Raw genomic sequence first — 21425 nt, 5'->3', positions numbered from 1 at the left:
TACAGTTTAGCTGGTGTATATAATGTAGAGTCATTGTACATTATAAACACTGTACTCCAGTGTTTATTTTGTTTTATTTTTATCAAAACGCTGTGCGTAGGTGAGGCACACAGTTCTCCCGCCTCATGACAGGCAGGGGGCGCTTGTGATTCCAGAGATACTTCTTACTCCACGTCTGCAGAATAATAGAATTAGAGACAGAAAGCTACAGTAAACAGTTAGCAAGTAAAGTACAACCCTGCAGTCATTTTTTCGTGTTGCTTGGCCTCACTTTCAGAATGGAGGATTACATATCTAAATTGAAAGAATTTTCTAAACTGGACTTTCAATCGAAGCAGGAGGTAATAATTAAGGGAAGACCAACACCGGAGCTAAAAGGTTTGCTTCAGACAACGGGACACAAAAATCGCTCTTTTCAGGCGGACTAGTACACACGAAAAGGCTGGCTGTGTGGATGTCCAGCAAGAAACCGCCTTTTCTGCTTTTCCTGCCTTCTGTTCTCAATTTGTGACAATGTCTGGACTCAAATGGGATATTGTGACCTGAAATTTTTACAAGGGAGCCTCATCAAAAATGAGCGAAGACTCAACATCAGCATCCACAATGCTAAGGTAAAGGAGAACCGGGAGATTTTAAAAGATCTCATCAATGCCACCTGCTTCCTTGCCAAACAACAGCTGGCATTTCGTGGAAATGATGAAAGTAATGGCTCTGCTCATCGTGGCAACTATGTTGAACTATTACATGCTTTCGCTCAGAAAGATGACAGGCTAGCGAGTCATTTTGGGACATCCACTATATTTTCTAGCCTGTGAAACAGAATACAGAACGATTTAATTGAAGCAGTTGGTGATGTCATTAGAAATGACATTAAAAAGGAGATCGGTGCAGCCCCATTTGTTGCTGTAGAAGTAGACGAGATTGTCATTCTCAGCACTGAAAACATACAGTCAGAACAGGACTGATCAAGGACGACTTTCTTCACTGGCAGTGATCTCCGTTGAGACAGAGAGACTTTTAAAACTGAAGAAAGATAAGGAAGGCTTCTACAAAGAAGTTATCGATGCCTTTCTTCAGAAGGAGCGGCGCATGGACTAAAGGTAACACGATAAAAACGTTTTTTTTTAATTATTTTTTTTCTATGCTACAGTTTGTATATATAAAAAATGCTGACATGAAATTTTAAACAAAATACATTAACTGTTGCCAATCAAATGGTGAATAAACTACTCTGTAGAGTTCATATGTTTGTAAATCTGACTATGATGACGACAGTGCCTCACCAGCCATGAACCTCACCGCACGTCACTGATAGATAGATAGATAGATAGATAGATAGATAGATAGATAGATAGATAGATAGATAGATAGATAGATAGATAGATAGATAGATAGATAGATAGATAGATAGATAGATAGATAGATAGATAGATAGATAGATAGATAGATAGATAGATAGATAGATAGATAGATAGATAGATAGATAGATGCAGTGGATACTGTATAGTCTTACCTGTCATAGCTCCATCGGCTGTATGACATGGTCTTGTTGCCGCCCACGCCGTCCATATCTCCGGCTGTACTACAGTGTGGGAAGCCTCGGTCGCTAAATCGAAGTCGCCTCCGTCCTCTACCCCAGGATTCGAGTGAGCAGAGGCACCGTGCGTCCAGTGGTGTTGCGGTTGGTTTTTGCGGCGCTGGTCATATGAGAAAGGCGGAGAGGCGCGCGAACTGGCTATCGGTTAAGCGTGCACGCGCGTCTCATTGGTTCCACGCGGATCGATGTTGATTTGTCAACAAGCGCGTTGTCGACGTTCCCCCTGAGAAGACTTCCTGAATTGGGCTGGGAGGGTGGGGGCGTTTCCGAGTCAGAAGCTGCTCACCCACTTGTTGGAGCGTCTAAGCAACCGCGAGTCAATGCCATTGGCGATGGCAGTTAATGTTTTCAACTCACCAAGTATCAATACGTCTTGAACGTGCTTCACCCTGGAATATATATTCCATGCACATATCGTGCTAGAAATGTAAGAATACTTGTCTGCAGGCTTCATGTAAAACGTCCTCTCGTCGTTCCAGCTAACAAAATGACACGCATTTATTGCATTTATAGTTTCAAGTTTGCCACTTGAGAACAGTCCTATGACACACTACTAAAATAACATCAATTTTAGTAGTTCGCAGTTAGATCAGGGGTGGGCAATTTCAGTCCAAGAGGGAATTTATTTTGACTGCTTTCCATCTTTCTCTGTTGCAACGCTCCTGCTTCAAATATCAGGTTTCAATATGAAGGCTTCTTTGTGACAGGTGTACATTATTTAGTATTTTGGTTACATTCGCATAGTGACATTGCTTTACAAATGATATACTGTATATCTAAAATGTTAAAATGTTTATTTAAACAAGGAACGCTTGCTTCGGTTAGTGTTTCATGTCGGACCGATTTACATTGTTCGACAGGAAGTTGTTGTGCGCACACGTTCGCCTGACCTGGGCATTCGAAGTAAACCACGGTTGAATCAAGACGTTCACCACCGCTTGTCTTGTGATTTTTTTCTGAATCCTACAACACCGTATCTCCTTTACCATAATGGAGAGCGCAAAAACTGCAGTTTGCAGATAATGTGATCATTTGACTCGAATGTGTTGCAACAGGGAGAGATGGTACAGCAAAGAATAGAACTCCACGACTGGAATTGCCCACCTCTGCGTTAGATTACTGGCAACATCCTCGATACACTTTGTTGCACTTGTTGAGAAATAATGACATTTTCAATTGCTCATAATCGTGTGTCACTTGTGGAAACGAACATTTCAGTTTGGTTGGCAGTACAATATTGTGAATTTTAAAAAACGGATACGTTCGTTATTTGTCATTCGCCAGCGGACACGCCCTTGTCTAATCTCATTATTTGAAGCGAAACCAAAATTATCACCGTCAATCTTCACTAAATTATAGGTGTTAGGTTAAAATATTACAAATTAATATTAGCATTAACAGTTACATTTCATCTTATTAACAATTTTGAACGGAATTAAATATTTACCTAATTGCGCAACGTTATAACCGAACAATTGGCATGTTCGTTGTGAGAGAGATCACCAAAGAAGCCGGCAAGTTACTCACAGATGTTTTATTCCTAACAAATTGATCTAATGCAGAATTCTGGGTCTCAGCTCCCTGACGCAGAAAATATTTGTGTGCCCCAAATCAGTAAGAGAGACAAAAGACAAAGACTGAGACTGAGCAGCCCAGATTTAAAGGTGTCCCACATGCATATTCAAATTTGGCTCAAACAAAGAAATCAGCAGTTGATTGGATCCCTCTCCTCTGATGTCGTCATCCTTTTGGTGGGGTGTTGTGGAGACGGCTCCAATTGCCTTTGCCAAGATAGCGTTGGTTTATGTTGTATCCCTTCACCTCCTTCCTTCAGCCTTGGTCAGGTCGTAACTTTTCCTCTCCTTTTGGTGATACGAATCAGCGTGGAGACGTCTCGAGTTGCTCTTTTATCTTTCCTTGGGTGATGAGGACCAGCTGACCCCTTGACATCCTGGTTCCTGAACAGACACAACTCCACAAACAAACTTGCAAACCTTCCATGCCCGCCTGCACATCCCCCTGTTGAAAGCAAAGCACTATCAATGCTGAATAACTCAATTGTTTTACCACTTATCCTACACAGTGCCTAACATGGCTAAGTAAATGTATTACTTCCTTTATTGCAGACCAGCCGAACCCTTAACCCCCTGGTATATAAACAACCACAACTTCAAACATGCAACCATTCCACATCTGTTCCTTCACCTATCCACTGAAAACAAAGCACCATTGATACTGATTAACTCACTATTTTAATGTTCATCATACAATGTTAAAGAATGGCTAACTAAATGTATTTATTTCCTTCATTGGTCGTTACCACTATTTTAGGACCGTCATTATATCCGCCAGTCTGTTCTTATTCTAACCACTCTTCCATTGTCGGAACCATTAGTTTAGGAATGTCATTATCTTCTCCAGCGGTGTTGCACCGACCCAAAATTATTAAAATCGTACTATTTGCTACGCCACGTGCATTTGTGGCGCACCAGTGCGCACGGCGGCTTTGACGTCTTTCAATCCCTTGATCTCCTTGATGCGCGTGGCAGCCTGACGCATATCACACGCTTGAAAATGGTATAAAAGTAGCCGTCGCGGGACAGAAAGGATCAGACTCATCTCGGACTCAGAACCAGACAGACACACAGCTCGCGGAGACCTGCTCAGCATCGCACGGAGTTTCACAGCACGACTTGCTCGACTCCACGCCACGATCAAGCTCTGCGTGTCACCTGCCTATCTGACAACGAACCTACTTACAAATAAAGAGAAACATCAAACTCTTTACCTTTACAGCACATGCGGGTGTGCCTTATCCGGTCATGAATCAACGGTTTTAATTATAATACATTTCATTTTAAGCGCCTTTCAAAGCTCAGGAAGTGTTGTCGTGTCTGTCAACATACTGATATTTGCTGTTCAGAAAAAGGTCCTGCGACCCGGAAGCAACTTGCATGGCCTGTGGAATTATGATGTGCATTTGATTGATTATGCATGCCTCCAACATGCAGTCTCCTGGCATGGCAGGTTTGGAGCGCCTCATTGTCAGCCATGAATACAGGCACAACATTTGCAGAAGCGCGGACGAGCGACGAGGAGGGAATTGTTTTTTAATGCTGAATTGACACCACGTGGTCTATAAAAACCGTGTTTATACAGATTAATTTTGAGGATCACACGGTACATTTTTTTGCGCACATTCAGCAAACCCTGGAATAGAGCATGGGAGATTATGTAGCCTCGTTTTAAGTTTTTGCCGATTTATTTATTTTCACTTCACAGGGAAGTATGTTCATGTAACCTCATCAAAGTCCTGACTTTTTTTTGTATTTTGGTATGTTTTAGTTCAGTGTGTGGCTTCTAATGTCAAGAACATGTGAGCTCTCATTTTCAACCTACTGAACCAACACCTTGAAAGAAAGGGATTGTAGAATCCATCAATCTATAAGACTTAAAAATAATAATCAGAGTAAGACAGCACACTTCAGACATTTTATATTTGGCATTTGAGAGGGAAGCAGAAGACACTAAACAAAAAATAAAATCAAACAGTTATATCATTGAAGCTCTAAGGTCTTGTCTCGGCATCATTTATATACATCATATGGTCACTTTCATATCTGCAAAACCGACCTCACACACTCTACTGTGGTGATTTAATAATCATTAGAAATCCACTTTAAAAATCACAACAAATCTCACATATGTACAGTAGCAGATTAGCACATGGGACAAAAGATGACAACATAACACAAATCTTAATAAAATAATCTCTCTGCTCTGTCAGACACTTGCAAGGAACTTGGTAACATTCGGGAGATATATATCTATATATAGATATAAATATAGACATATAGATATCTATATGCATATATAGATATGAATCCATACAGATACGTACATCTTTTACTTTGTTTCATTCAATCTCGGCAGCAAGTAAAAATCACTGCAAGGCAAGAGAAGTCCTTCCAAGTACAAAACATGAATTGGTCAGGCTGATTTCGAAGGCAATGTTTACTCGTGTAAATCAGGCTATGGCTGAAGGTAGAGTGGCATTTGTTTCAATGTTGGCATTGTCACCCGTCCATAGTCCAGTGCCGGGGACAGAAACCCCGTGTCCGAGTATCCCAGAGATGGGGAAGCTTGGAGGGGAGCTGTCTGTAGACATGCACGTGGTGGAGAAGGCAGCGGTCAGTCATCCACGCTGGGATGTGATGTCAAGCAAGTGGGCGGGGCAACTGAATAGCTGCATGAGTTACAGTGATAAGGCTAACTCAGACGATCACACAATGGCAGCCGCTCTTGTCTTTCTCTTTTCTTGTCGGTTCTGGTGATGGTGGACATTCCTGTTCTTGGAACTTCCTGGGAGTTTAGAGGGAACAAAGCAAATCTACTTTTACTTTGCCCTAACAGTTCACTGTTGAACAAAACCAATCAAATCAAGCGAGGAATAATGACAAAATAATACTCACGCTCACATAAAGTACAAAGAATTGATGCTTTGCATGATTATTCTGTTTGTGTTGTTATGGACTGCGGTAAATAAATCAATCCGAGTGGAATACCAATATTATATTTCAGGGGGAAAAGTCCTCCGTAGTATGGAGGGTCTTATTTTTACACTTTTCATGAAATTTCGAAGAGACAAAACATATTGGAGGCTAATAAGGCGAGATGATAGTTGGATGTGCATGCACGGTGCTGACGCTTGGTGATTTATTCATTGTATGTCTTGTTCCTGACCACAGTAAACAAATCAATCGAAACGAATTCCAATCACATTTTTAGGAGCTCCGTCGCCTTCTGGTGGGGACTTTACGCAATTACGATGTAGGCATCAATTATTTCCAGATTTTCACGATTTTACGACATTAGGACATATGAATAATTAAAATGAGTACAGACTCTATGAAATTATTATTCACGTTTTTGGTCATGCTCTCTGATTTTTTTTTGCACAGCCTGTTTTATTTTCATTAAATGTTTTGTATAAAATCTCAATGTAAAACATTGCACAGTCCCAACTTACTGTGGTGCCATTATAAGATTCAAATTTTCCACACATTTCGTTTCCATTTAGCCTCTAACACAATCCATTAAGTTTCAAAAACAAACTAGTGGGAGGACAATTTAAGCCCAAAATTATCACACAATTGCTTGTCATTATTGTCGACTACTTTGAAAAAGAGTGACACAGGTTCTTGTTTGATTAAGAATGTTGCTTTTTATCAATGGATATGCAGTAAAAAATCAAAAGCCGATAAGCTATTGGAAGCTACTGTACGTATCAGGTGGGTGGAGTGCAATCTGTGTTGTAGTATCAGAGCATTTCAGTCTTGATACTGATCACGATATTAGTTTTCAGTGGGTCTCGAGTTGTTTCAGATAACACTACGACAGATGAAGCACCTACCTAATTACTCGAACCAGCTCGTGAAAAGCTTGGTCGACGTTCATACGGATTTTGGCTGAAGCCTCCATGTAGGTGACCTTCAACTGTCTGGCCAGCTGCTGGCCCTCCTCTTGAGTTACCTGAGGGACGCAGACAGAGGTAAAAATATCAAATGGCTCGGAACACAATGTCAAAAACAGACTATCTTTATATCAGTATTGATGTAATGACAAAAGAAATGTGTTCCTATTATTCTGTGAGCACTGCCTATATTTTCAGGAAATTAAACAAGGAGCAAATTAAACCTTATTTTTATGTGTTATTGCATTTGCCTTTCAGAGTTTTGCCTTAACAAAAAAAAAAACAATTTATAACATTGAACAATAATAGGATGATTTTTGCATTATGAATAAAATTGACCTATGCTCATATTTTCCATTTGAGAATTCTTTATTTAATATCCTTGACAGTTTTTTCCATCATTCCGTGCCAAGTTATGCGTCTATGGTTTTGTTTCATTTGGACACTGAAAGAGAAACCGTTGCGCTACAAAATGTGCCGGCTCCATCTAAAATGAATACATTTGTTTACAATTTATGAGCTGCAAGTACAGTGAAAGTATAGTCTGTTGAAGCCCAAGACGGTTGAAACAATTATTGGTGTTTAACCCTCATAATGTTAAGGGGTCAATTTTACCCATTGCCATTTTTGTGTTGACTAAAGCACTGGATATTTTTTCCTTTTCCTTTTCTTCAAAAACAGTTCTAAAATATCCCAATGGGATAGAAAATATATTGTCTCTCTTTTCAAGTATGTTTATAACATCTCAGAAACCGTTGAAATTACCCACAACATAATCAACGTGATTTTTTTTCAACATATGAGAGTTTAAAGAAGTCGGTACCAGCAGTGCTCCTTTTCAACATACGGGGGAGCTGTGAACTCACAAAGTGGCAGCTGTGTATGGCCCCAAAATTCCCAATTTCAGCACACTTTCTTTCACCCTCCCCTCCTGACGTCACAATTTCTCCAGCTGCTCTTTTATGCTCACATCCTGTCTGTTAGCAGCTAGCTGCAGCTGCGAAGCTTGCTTCCATCTCTAATATGCACTCGTGAATGGTGCTGATTGGGTCACATTATCTCATCATATATGATTACACAGGAGAGACGCGCAAGCTGTTGGACTTACTTGTCTCTGTAGCTCTAAATCGGCTTTGTTCCCTACAAGGATCATCGGGAATTCATCCCTGTCTTTCACTCGCAGAATTTGTCTTTGGAATTTGTAGATTTCTTCAAAGCTGTAAAATACACAACACGGTGTGTTAAGTGGGATGTGGCAGTGCAAATGGATGACTCAGTTCTTTTGCAATGACGCGTGTGTAACCATTAAAATATGTTGATATGCACACGGTTGAGACCGCAAAGGAAATCCACCCACACAGCATCACCCTGGAGATGCGGGCACCAAGGCCGCGAGTCTGACTGAGGGCATCAAAAGAAAAACTGCAGCACAACATACACACATACATACAAAAAAGTTTCTCATAATAATATATCAGGTGGAATCTTTGTAAAATGCGCTTAGTAGAAGTCACTTGAAGTGATTTTACAAATTATGGACGCAACTTGTCCTGAAACGTCGGTTGTCCTTTCAGCAAGCAATCTTTGTGGTAAAACGATGAGAGCGGATCTCTCTTTTTCACAACAAACCGTAAGATCAGGTGTAAAGCAATACTTTAAAAGTGGGTTTCAACAAGTCGCACATATTTCAATCATTTGGAAGTTTAAAAATGATTATACACTTTGTATAACAACATTCACTGCATTATGTGGTCCAAAATATATTGCCTGTGTAAAAGTTCAGTTCATGGTTTGGTAATAGCAGATAAGTGAATAAAATCAGCCATAAACCCGGGTTGGGATTCTCGACACAAAACCACAAAGAAGTTGCACCCTGGAAAGACTTGACTCATATACGGTAATTGCAGAAAGGACAGTCTGTTTACAACATAAACAATGAAGGGGCGGAGCTGTAGGTGCGTGAATTAATATTTAGCTTAAAGGACAACTGACACCACTTTTTTATTTCCTAACTGACATCAGAAAATCGTTATAGCATCTAAAATACCCAAAACACGCAGTATGATTTTTTTTTAGTCAAATGCAAAACACCAATAAAAATGACTTAAAGTGTCCAAAAACTACTTCAAATTGAACCCGGAAGTGGCCAGTTTCAGAAGGTCTCGCCCCCTTGTTCGAGATGTCACGGCAAGACGTCTTGCCTTGCTCAAGAATCAAAACAATGGCTTCAGATTTGGAGAATATGCTTTCTTGTTACTCATCCAGTTATGAATATGATTCAAATAGTTCTGAAGAGGAGACTGCACTGATTGGAGCGTCTTTGAAACTTTAACGGGCACATTGGAAGAATACACAGACACTGTAACATCATACATCAGTTTCTGTGAGGACATGTGTGTACCAACAAAGTCCTTCCGCTCATTCAACAACAACAAGCCATGGTTCACTCCCAAACTCAGGCAGCTTAGGAAAGAGAAAGAATCCGCATTTAAAAGCAGCGATCGAGCAGTTTACAAACTCGCCCGAAACAGGCTGACGAAGGAAATTAACATCGCAAAGAAAAGTTATGCGGAGAGGCTTAACAAACAGTTCTCCGCTAACGACTCTGCATCGGTGTGGAATGGCCTGAAAGCAATAACAAATTATCGTTTACCTTCCCCCCAAGCAGTGTACAACAATGGTATGGCTGATGAGTTAAATACATACTTTTGCCGATTTGAAAAGGACACCCCCATTTCCCTGGTCTGCCCACCATTACCAGAAACTACCGTATCTCCGCCCTCTGCCCTACAGATCCACGAACTGGACGTTAGACGGCTCTTCAAGCAGCAGAAGATCAAGAAAGCTGCAGGACCTGACAGAGTGTCCCCCTCCTGCCTGAGAGTCTGCGCTGACCAGCTGGCTCCGGTCTTCACACAAATCTTCAACAGATCCCTGGAGCAGTGTGAAGTCCCATCCTGCTTCAAACAGTCGACTATCGTCCCAGTTCCAAAGAAACCAACACCCTCGGGATTGAACGACTATAGACCTGTCGCTCTGACGTCTGTGGTCATGAAGTCCTTTGAACGCCTCGTGCTGAACCACCTAAAGAATATCACCGGACCTCTGCTAGATCCTCTTCAATTTGCCTACCAGGCAAACAGGTCTGTGGAGGATGCAGTCAACATCGGACTGCACCACATCCTCGACCACCTTGACAACACAGGAACCTACGCAAGGATCCTGTTTGTGGACTACAGCTCTGCGTTCGATACCATCATCCCAGAACTCCTCATCCCCAAACTTCTCCAGCTTGGTGTGTCCCCCACGATCTGCCAGTGGACCCTCAGCTTCCTGACAGGACGGACACAACAGGTCAGACTGGGAAATATATCATCCACAACACGAACCACGAGCACTGGAAACCGGCAGGGATGCGTCCTCTCTCCATTGCTCTTCTCTCTCTACACGAACGACTGCACCTCAACGCACCCAGCTGTCAAATTCATAAAGTTCGCAGACGACACCACGGTCATCGGTCTCATCAAAGACGGCGACGAGTCTGCGTACCGACAACAAGTGGAGCAGCTGGAGCTCTGGTGCAGCCGTCACAACCTGGAGCTGAACACGCTCAAGACAGTTGAGATGATCGTGGACTTCAGGAAACATCCATCACCACAGCTACCCCTCACACTATCCAACTGCCTGGTGTCAACCGTTGAGACCTTCAAGTTCCTGGGAATCACAGTCTCCCAGGACATGAAGTGGGAGGTCAACACCAACTCTATCCTGAAAAAGGCCCAACAGAGAATGTACTTCCTGAGGCTGCTAAAGAAGCATGGCCTGCCACAGGAGATGCTGCAACATTTCTACACGGCTGTCATCGAATCCATCCTGTGTTCTTCCATCACCGTTTGGTTCGGGGCCGCCACAAAAATGGACAAAATCCGACTTCAACGGACAGTTAGGACGGCGGAAAAAATCATTGGCACCGCCCTACCCACTCTCGAGAACTTGCACACTGCAATAATCCAAACTAGGGCGCGGAAAATCCTACTGGACCCTCCGCACCCTGCCCACCACCTTTTCCAGCTACTCCCCTCAGGCAGGCGCTACCGATCCATGCGCACCAAATCCAGCAGACATTTAAACAGCTTCTTCCCCCAAGCCATTAACTCTTTGAACTCTTTGAACTCTTTCAACAGTAGCCAAAATGGAACTGTATAGTGCCACTTAGCAGTTTTTTTTGACGACGATACTAGTGCAGCGTGTTCTACCGGAAACAAATTCCTTGTGTGTTCTACATACTTGGCAATAAAGATGATTCTGATTCTGATTCTGATCTGGGGGTAAATGTAGGACCCAGAAAATGGCGCCAAAGCTCCGTTGGAATAGGCTGATTTGTCTTCTGGGAATTTGTGTCAGCGAATATCAAATAGTTGTCTTGGTGCAACACACAACGATTCACCATCGCATTATTTATGTTTTTTCCTTCTAATTTTGCCATCAACACGCCATCAACACGGATCAACACGACGTTTTCAGACCAACCAAAGTACCGCAAAATGCATTGTGTGTCCTTTTCTCGGTCAGGGGCGTTCCTTCCGTGACGTGACGTCAGGAATCGTCACCAACTCAAAAACAAGACTTCCTGAATATTCAGTGCGAGTCTTAAAACGTAAAATATAGCTATATGCGGTGGAATCTTTGTAAAATACGCTCAGTAGAAGTCATTTGAAGCGATTTTACAAATTATGGACACAACTTGTCCGGAGGCGTCGGTTGTCCTTTAATGGAATAGTGCGAAAAAAACGATCCGATAGAGGCAGCGGTGTATCAACCTCACTTCTGGAAGCAGCCCCTTACACTGGTTGGCGACCAACGGGGGGCGCTGTCGAACCAGAGGTGAGTGAAGATGTGAACTTTGTTTGCTTGACATTAGGAGTCATTCAGATTTTTGATTCACTGTTGACGTCATGTTGTGCAGTCTATTTGTTCACTGTTGACGTCATTGTGCAGTCTAATGTTTACAAAATAGTGAATGTACAAAATGTAGGGGAAAAAGGGGGAGCGGGTAAAACTGTTTTGTTTTGCTGTTACCGTGGATTTATTATTTTAGCAATATAGTCATGAGTAAAGGAATGACTAGAAGGTGAAACGTCAACAAAGTGTGGGGTTTAAAAAATACAAAGGATGTTCTTTAGTTGTTTGTCAGACACTTTGAAGTAAATGCAAGTTCAAGGGCAATGGTTTTCGTCGATGCCATTTGCTTGAACTAAATTACTTCTACCCAGATCCTCACCAAAACAGATGGATCCACTCTTCTGGAAAGTATGATGGAATTACACAATGTGTGATTCCAACTACTCTTTTGACATGTGTCTGTATGATAAGGTAAATAAATAACTTCATGGTAGCATCCCAGTGTATACACAATTATACACAATTCCCAATGATCACATGTGAAAAAAAAAAAAAAAAAAAAACTGGACACTTGTAAATATGGGTTGTTGCAAAATATCTAAATGCATCTCTTGATTCTGCACTATGTACAGTCTTGTTTATAGAACGGTTTTTGCACATCTACATTTGCACAGTATACAGTTGACATTTTTATTTTGTTATGCTTAGAATATCTTGTTTTCTATCCTTTCACTCCCACCCCAACCCCATCCCTCTTCAATTGCTGCTGTGGACTGCAAATTTCCCCATTGCGGGACGAATAAAGGTATTCTGATTCTGATTCTGATTCTGATACCCAATGAAGTAGCTGTTGATTTTTATGCTGCATTAGCTTGTTTAAACACTTGAGTGAAGCCACACTAGTGTCAACTGATTCTCAGAGCCTCGTTATTTTGACTTCAATGTCAGAGCGAACAAGCATTCTAAATTTCTTTGTCAACATCATCCAACTCAAGTGTGGAAAACAAAAGAAAGACACCCAAACAACAGTGAGAGACTGCCAAAAAAGAAGTTAAGCTGTATGGTACTGGTTGAGGGAGTGCTAGCAAGAGGACGCAACTATGAAGAGTAAACAGACATGTATGCACACATGAAGAAAGCGGCAAGTACGCACTCGTCCGTGATCATAACTGTCACTCACCTTCCTCTGTCGGTGACTGAGAAGACAAGCAGGAAGCCCTCCCCTGTCCTCATGTATTGTTCTCTCATGGCTCCAAACTCTTCCTGCCCAGCCGTGTCTAGAACTGCACAGACAGACATTTCAACATCAAATACAATAATCTGACGACCAATGGACTCTACTATGTGTTTTGGATTGGCGCGTAAAGCGATTGAAGATGCGGATTAACGAGGTGCACTTACTGTCCAGCCTGGCTGCCCTTTCGTCAATCACACACTGCTTCGTATAGGAATCCTCAATTGTGGGGTCATAGTCTGTGACAAAGTAGGACTGCAAGAAATAGACAAATAGAAAAGAAAAACCCTCAATGCATTTGGTATGGACGAATCACAACGAGTGATGGGTATAAGTGGAAAAAAATATATAGTTGGTTCATTTTTATTTAAATTAACGTCCTACTAAGGAATACTTTTGTTAAAGTAACATACATAATATACATTCCATTGAAACATGTTCCATTATAACATCAGGTGGCGCTAGAAACATGTTTACAGGTGAGCATTACTTCAGAATATCTTGAGGGAAAAAATTAAGAGGTTATAATTTTTCATCATGTATGTGCATAGACTTTTACAAAAGGTGTGTGCTTTGTGTCACTGACAGGAGACTTTTTTTGTTTTGTGTCAAGCAGTAAGGCAAGAGAGGAAACAGCCCCGCTGTGCTTTTTTTTTTTGTTTTTGCTTGAAACACCGCAGACACAAGTGACCTTGCTTTTATCATCAAACATCAGGCCAACACACGGTGTGCTCTCAGCCAGCCATCACTGCTTAGCTTTCAACATGTCCATTTTGACATAAAATAAAGTTAGCCAATGACTATGGTAAGTTCCAGCCAGATGGGTATGTCTATGTTATTATGGCTATGTTTATGTTATTATTGTATTGGTCATATATCGATGGGACTGTACTTGTTTTATGTTTCTGCAGAAGAAGCAGGTAATATCTTCTCACACACCAGGCAGTCTGCAGCATGCACTAATGAAGGCCCAAGTCTCATCCGTTCACCGCTGTTGAATAATTCATCAGTATGACTTTGTCCAACGCCACGCTTCAGTGCACCACACTTTCTGTGTACCTTCAGACAACCAAACTGAACCAAAGGGGAAGTGACGGAAAGCGAGTTTGTGATTTTATTCACCTATTAAGTCTCCCTCACTCTTATTCCTTGTTTCGTCAACCTCAGACAGCAGGAGTCAGCATCACACTCCTCCAGCTCCTTGCCCTACAATTTGGCAGAATGATTTCTGATAGGGGCAATCCAAGAAGTGGATGCAACATGACTCAGATCGACCAATAACCGCTGAGTAATACAACACTGAGTCATGTCTAGTAAAATCACCTGTGTTACCGTCATAGATGACCACATCAAAAGCAGCCAGAATGTACTCTAATTAAAGTACAAGTCAGTCATTGACCCACAACACAGGCCACCCGTTCCAAAATGACAGTGATAACTTGGTCAAGTTCTGTGTTGCCTTATTTTAACGATCTTCAACTACAGTAAAGTCTCGTTATATCGATATCGGTTATATCGATAGTACCGCTTATTACGATACTATTTTCATTTCCCTTGCACATTTCTAGTCTTTTTATGTATAATTAGTACCGTTTAGTACGATACCCGGTTATGACGATAATCCGGTTATTACGGTGCTCCTTTTCATCCCCCGCCGGCCATTTTTGTTGTTTATATCGATATATCCGTCGCGCCATTGGTCAACTTGGTCACGTGTCTTGTTACGTGAGCCGCCATCGGTCGTGCCATTGGTCGACTTGGTCACATGAGCCGCCATCGGTCGCGCTATTGGTCGACTTGGCCGTGTGACTTTGTCACGTGACACGCCATCGGTCGCGCCATTGGTCAACTTGGTCACGTGTCACGCCATCAGTCGCGCCGTTGGTCGACTTGGTCAGGTGACTTGGTTACGTGCCCAGCACCCGTGTAGCAGAGCCATTTTCATTTTCAGACGCTAGCTCGTGTGTAGCAGACGAGATTGAAGTGTTTGTGTTAAAAGGTAAAAATGGGAAGCAGAAGAAGATTGATGACTTTTTTAAATTGTATACATAATACAGTAAGATGTAAGCGTTGCAGTTTCCCTGTTGTGTTATGTACATGCCCACTGTACTGTATATGAATACAATCGTTTTTTGCAACAATGTTTCGTGTTTTGTCTACTGAAGCGCGATGATTTTGAAAATTATTAACATTCCATACTGTGTATTAAAGGACAGCCGATGTCACTTTTTATTCAAATGCAAATAAAAATGACTTCACGCCAAGACGTCTTGCATTGCTTGTGAATCCAAACAATGGCTTCAGATTCGGATAATATGCTTTCTTGTTACACATCCAGTTATGAATATGTTTCAAATACACTGTAGTTCTGAAGATTAAAGCATACATGTTTACAATCATTAAAGAATTATATGTGCCATTTTGAGGCAACATTGGGGGAACATCTCCCACAAAAAAGGGAGCTAATGGCCAGCTCCGTTTCTTATATGGCGCTTGGCTGCCCTCTTTTGGCGGCTTTTGTTTAATGCAGTTCGGCGCAGGATCGGATATATCGATAGTCCCGGTTATATCGATATTTTTTCGGACTCCCTTGAATATCGATATAACGAGACTTTACTGTATATTTAAAGAGGAACAATAAATAGTACATAAGGCAGCAGAGTGGTACGGTAGTAAGCTGGTTAACACGTCCTCCTCACAATACAGACCCCGTGAATGAGAATCCACCCGGACCTTCTGCGCTTGCATGCAGGGGCAGGGCCTCTGAGCCTTTCCTTAGTTCTTGGTACAGTACTCCCAATAGTGTGTGGTACACAGACCCGAGGCAACGGGCAGTTGCGTAGGGGCAGAGGAGTTCAGAAAAGTAAGGTGGGATGAGGCCATTTAAATATTTTAAAACAAATCAGGAGACTGCTTAGCTTTCAACCTGTCCATTTTGACAATACAATACATAGTGAAGGGATATGACAGTATGAGTTAAGTGGCGAGCAGCAGCAATCTGATCCAACTGGAGCTGCTTCATGGAATACTCATATAATTAACCAAATAATGAAGCCCTTAATCAACTTCTGTCAGCATTTTTATGCCTCTTGTTAAAATTTGATGTGAGCAGTCAGTGTTGCATCATCTTTCATTGAATAACTGAAATATATGTCATGGGGTATCATTATTGTGAGGTAAAATGGCTTCTGTCATGATAATAGATTTTCTTCCCTCGATATTGCTCGGCACTAGCGATGCAGGTAGTTAAAACGACTGCTTCACAGTTAGGAGGATCTATGTTAAAATCTCTGTGTGGGTTTTGTATGTTCTCTGGGTCCTTCTGGTTCATCACACAATCCAAAAACATGCACAAGAGGGTCAACTGAAGGCTTGAGAGTGTCAGTATGAATGTTTCTCTGTTTGTTGTAAGTGTTCAAGCCAACCCTAATACTGATGCTGTGAAGTGGTGGCAAATGGATTAATCGAGGGTATTTGTTCAATCACACATGCTCTTAATACACAATTTGTAAAGAAAGTGCCTTGAGTGAATCTGGATAACTTCCTACAGTGAAGTCCCCTTGACATTTTCAGTGTTAATGAGGGCACAAGGAAGTGGACACATTCCGAAGAATTCCGATTTCCATGGAAACATTGAGCAGCTGTCATGGGGAGGAAAATCATATTCACAATGAAATATAGATGGAATTAAAATAGATGATTTCCCCTCCTCAAAGGGAGAATCGCAATGAAAAAAATGTCATGTAATTATTAGAAGGGCTGGGTCAAGGTTCTTTTGCATGTTGAATGAATCTTAAGACTAATATTATGATGCCATTAAAAAAGGCATTCAGCCAGTGCTGAAGTCACCATCACGGGTATGCGTCCTCAGCTCCACCGTAATTGTTAACAAGGTGGATATACATCTCTATTCAGCAGTCAAGTTGAATTAAGATGGTTTATTAAATTAGCATGCATATTGGGGAGGTCGCTACCCCGCAAGAATAATTCTGCAGTATAGTTTCAATGTTATTTGCAAGGTGGCAGCTTTGTAGGAAGGAAACTCCACCTTGCAACGGCCCAAGTGGCAGTGATGTCACAGGCGACAGGTTCTGGGACCCCGCCTAGCATCCAAAATCCAAACCTGTCACTTAGTTCCCCTTTAGCATTCCAGCACTCGACCTCCAACCCCACCGCACCCCCAGAAACACACACACGCACAAACACGCATACACACACCCACACCCACACACACCAAGAAACAATGAAGCCTCTTTTCAACATGAGCATGGGCGTTATCAAACTTCCTTGTATTCGTGACGTGGGATATTCATCCATCAATTGTCCATATTTGTTGATCTCACTTGGGTCGCAGGTGATCATGAGGTAGCAACAGGGCAAGTTATATCTCTGAACAATAGACACATGTCTGTTTTCTTTTGCCCACGAGTGCCCAAGGGAGGCACACATAAAAAAGCACAATAGCCAACGGTGTGGTGCAGTTTGACAACAATTGTAATTATATTATTACTACATGTCTGGAAATTTTTTTAGTTATGAAGTGCTATTTTCAGTTTAATTAAAATACACAAAAATGGCTGATGTAACGATTTGCAAGGTGGTGGTAGTGGTGGACCCCCAAAAAACAGACAAGAGGGAAGAGAAGGGTGTATTTGACAAATTGTATTAAATAAAGTCAGCAGGAACAAAATATCGAACAACAAAGTCATCAGAACAAAAAGGTCCAAAGTAGCAAATAAAACCATTAATAAACCATGACAAGCCGAAATAAACAATGACGCAACACTAAATGGTCTGGCCGGGAGTCCTTTTAACTGCCACTGATTAAAATGGCCAACATCTGGGCAGTTGCAGGCGGGGCCGCACAGTGCCACTCATTGGTCGCAAACCGAAATGTGACCACTGAATGATTCTTTTTTTTTAATGATTGAAATTGACTTTGCAAGAAAATTCTTCATGAATCATATAAATATAACTTGTGGAAGAACCTGAAAATCTCTGTCTGATGTTTCATCAGAATGCAACATCTTAAAGCATTTTTGAATTTGGAGGGTCTGTTTGGCTGCTTGTCGGACTTGTTTTCCCCATCTGCCAGTGTCACAACATGAAGCAATACATCTCCTCTGTTCAACCTCCAACCCCACTGTTCAATCTCTGGTGTCAACCGTTGAGACCTTCAAGTTCCTGGGAATCACAGTCTCCCAGGACATGAAGTGGGAGGTCAACACCAACCCTATCCTGAAAAAGGCCCAACAGAGAATGTACTTCCTGAGGCTGCTAAAGAAGCATGGCCTGCCACAGGAGGTGCTGCAACATTTCTACACGGCTGTCATCGAATCCATCCTGTGTTCTTCCATCAGCGTTTGGTTCGGGGCCGCCACAAAAATGGACAAAATCCGACTTCAACGGACAGTTAGGACGGCGGAAAAAATCATTGGCACCGCCCTACCCACTCTCGAGGACTTGCACACTGCAAGAATCCACACTAGGGCGTGGAAAATCCTACTGGACCCTCCGCACCCTGCCCACCACCTTTTCCAGCTACTCCCCTCAGGCAGGCGCTACCGATCCATGCGCACCAAATCCAGCAGACATTTAAACAGCTTCTTCCCCCAAGCCATTAACTCTTTGAACTCTTTCAACAGTAGCCAAAATGGAACTGTATAGTGCCACTTAGCAGTTTTTTTGACAACGATACTAGTGCAGCGTGTTCTACCGGAAACAAATTCCTTGTGTGTCCTACATACTTGGCAATAAAGATGATTCTGATTCTGATTCTGATTCAAACTGTTGGTTGCTAGCCTCAGGAAAAGCCAGACGAGGTGATATGTGTAGGCGTGTAATCAATGTCATGCTTGCATTATGTACCCACTTCCTCGCTATCAAACCAGCTTTATAGACACTAAATATAGACAATTTTCCATCTCTGTCACTTATCCCGATTCCTTCTTGTCTGTGTTATGTTGCTGGGTAGAATGAACCAATCGAGAATCAAAATCACAAAGTGGGAGGTTTTAATAACGAGATGAAAATTGGATGAACATGTTAGTGAGTGTTTTTGTCAGCCGTTCGAGGTTCAAAGAGAGCAGAAATGATTGAGAGCTCTCAGCAAAGTCAGTTTGGATCGAAAAGGATGCCCATCCTCCTGCCTTGTGATCCCCCTCCCTTTGCTGACGTACAATATTCGCCACAACACCTTCAGAAAAACACACATCAGTAAAACACACATAACCCAGTTCGTTAAAATGCAGTAGCTTGTGTTACGAGTCGAGAATCACCTTCTGCTAGCTACCACTGCCTACTTTGCTTTGCTCCTAAGTCAGTAATCCCAGCTTCCAGGGCAGCAAATAAGGTCCAAGAGTCAAAAGACATAAGTGGTTCTTGAAGCAAATTTGCATAATTTTTAATTTAACTCATTCACTGCCATTCCGGAATTTGTTTACATATACGTAGAGCGCCATTCCGGAATCTGTACGGGTTTTGTTTTTTTCTTGCGGAGGGTGCAGATAAAGCGCTATTCAGACCTCTGGCAATGTTTTTCCCTTCCACGAGGGGGCAACATTTACTTTTTTTCCCTGTTAGTGCTTTATTACAGCTTCAGTTGTTGTTAAAGCGCGATATAAACCAATAAGTATGTATGTATTGCATTGTATTTAGGACAGCCACCCTCATTTCAGGCTCATATAACTCCAGACCCATACAATTTAGGAATTCAGTCTTTTTTTCCTGATTCAAGAAGAGAGTCTTATGTTTCTTACACTGCATTGAATGTTTATGTCGTCCTAAAACTCAATATTCTGTGGGTCCTGCAATTTGAGTGAAAATGACAAAAGCCCTGGCACTGCAGTGGAGACATTTTTGTACATGTCTGGCAGTGAATGAGTTAATAACTGAAAATATCATGGTATGTTGTTCGAGATATAAAATTACCAACATTGTGAAAGATTTTTTCCATATCGTCCAGCACGATCTCCAAGCATGTTCTTGACATACAATTCCTCTGAAGCCCTCCTGCCCCAAGACACATCACAAGTCTCTTTTCCTCAGATGGAACATGCGAGAATACAATGAAAGTGCCGGTCAGCAGTTAGCAGGTAACAGTGATTTTCTCTGACGTCGCCACTTTCCGAAGGTCACACGTTATACCTCATCACTCAACCTCTCAGCCTGTGGGTCCTTTACAACAGTGGTCCCCAACCTTTTTTTGCGCCACGGACCTGTTTAATGGCAGACAATATTTTAACGGACCGGCAGATAAATACAACAAAATGAAATGATACGACAGGCAGGCAATTTTTACTCATTTTGCTAGTTTACGGTGGGCTAATTTTAGCGGTATGTATCACGTGACATAGACAAGCGTTTTGACATGCGTCAAGAGTAAGTCATAGACCGATGTAATCTGGTAATTTTTCATTTTTCAAAATAAAACATAGTTCGGACTCAGATAATAAATAAAACGGAAATTATGTAAATTATTTATTCTTTCTGTGCGGCCGGTACCAAATGACCCACGGACCGGTACCGGTCCGCGGCCCGGGGGTTGGGGACCTCTGCTTTACAACGTGTTTTGTGCACTGTGTGAACAAGCACGTACATAGAAAGATGCACAAACAGCATCTAAATGGAGCGTCGGTGTGAAAATGAGCAGAGTGGTTTTGTGCATCTCGCAAAATTATTTTGAACTGCATTAACAGTTATGTTCCAAGTGTTGCAGAAAAGGGTCACAATGTAACAAATTTTGCTTTCATTCAATGCATCCAAAATTGCTAGATCAGCACATATTCCTAAATTTCCAAGAAAGAGACAATCCCGACTAACAATGTGCTGTACTGTATTCAGAGGAGAGAAACTTTGTAACTTTTAAGTTTTCAGTCGTAGTTTCAGTACCTTGAAATAAATTGGAAATAAGGTCAAACTGCTCCTTTGTAAAAAAACGACTGCACAATGTGGCAATTATAATAGCCAATGCAACAAAAAGTGACAAGAAGTCAAAAAGACACATCTTGTTACAAATGAAAGTGATCCATAAACAACTTGTGGTGTTTATGTGGTGGTAGAATAGCAACCACTGTATAACAGTTAAATGCTTAACACATGCTAATGGAGATAATTCCTCTACATGTGCTTTTGTGCTTCACATCACTTAATGATGAATTTCTGTGAGCAGCCTTGCTTCTCCGAAAACGCTTGAAGTAGAAAGCGGTGGTGAAAGAGTG

At 41.7% G+C, this 21425-nt stretch overlaps 2 protein-coding genes across 2 annotated transcripts in view; both read right to left on the bottom strand.

Annotated features, from left to right (window-relative positions):
* The window catches only part of tub (TUB bipartite transcription factor), a 72010-nt gene extending 70181 nt beyond the window's left edge, over window positions 1-1829 (bottom strand). Inside the window, 1 exon segment of the mRNA XM_088992410.1 lies at window positions 1514-1829. Within this exon segment, the coding sequence (XP_088848536.1) occupies window positions 1514-1569 (56 nt within the window). The 5' untranslated portion in view covers window positions 1570-1829.
* A 3238-nt stretch (window positions 1830-5067) lies between these two features.
* The window catches only part of rras2 (RAS related 2), a 41880-nt gene continuing 25522 nt past the window's right edge, over window positions 5068-21425 (bottom strand). Inside the window, exons 2-6 of the mRNA XM_088992409.1 lie at window positions 13374-13461; window positions 13153-13255; window positions 8179-8287; window positions 7011-7129; window positions 5068-5959 (exon numbers count right to left, since the gene is read on the bottom strand). Of these exons, the coding sequence (XP_088848535.1) occupies window positions 5872-5959; window positions 7011-7129; window positions 8179-8287; window positions 13153-13255; window positions 13374-13461 (507 nt within the window). The 3' untranslated portion in view covers window positions 5068-5871. The remainder of the gene's footprint in view (window positions 5960-7010; window positions 7130-8178; window positions 8288-13152; window positions 13256-13373; window positions 13462-21425) is intronic.

Source organism: Hippocampus bargibanti, linkage group LG03 (assembly GCF_051943395.1).
Source record: "Hippocampus bargibanti isolate YZ-2025 linkage group LG03, ASM5194339v1, whole genome shotgun sequence".
Taxonomy (NCBI): domain Eukaryota; kingdom Metazoa; phylum Chordata; class Actinopteri; order Syngnathiformes; family Syngnathidae; genus Hippocampus; species Hippocampus bargibanti.
This window is presented reverse-complemented; position numbering and strand designations above follow the sequence as displayed.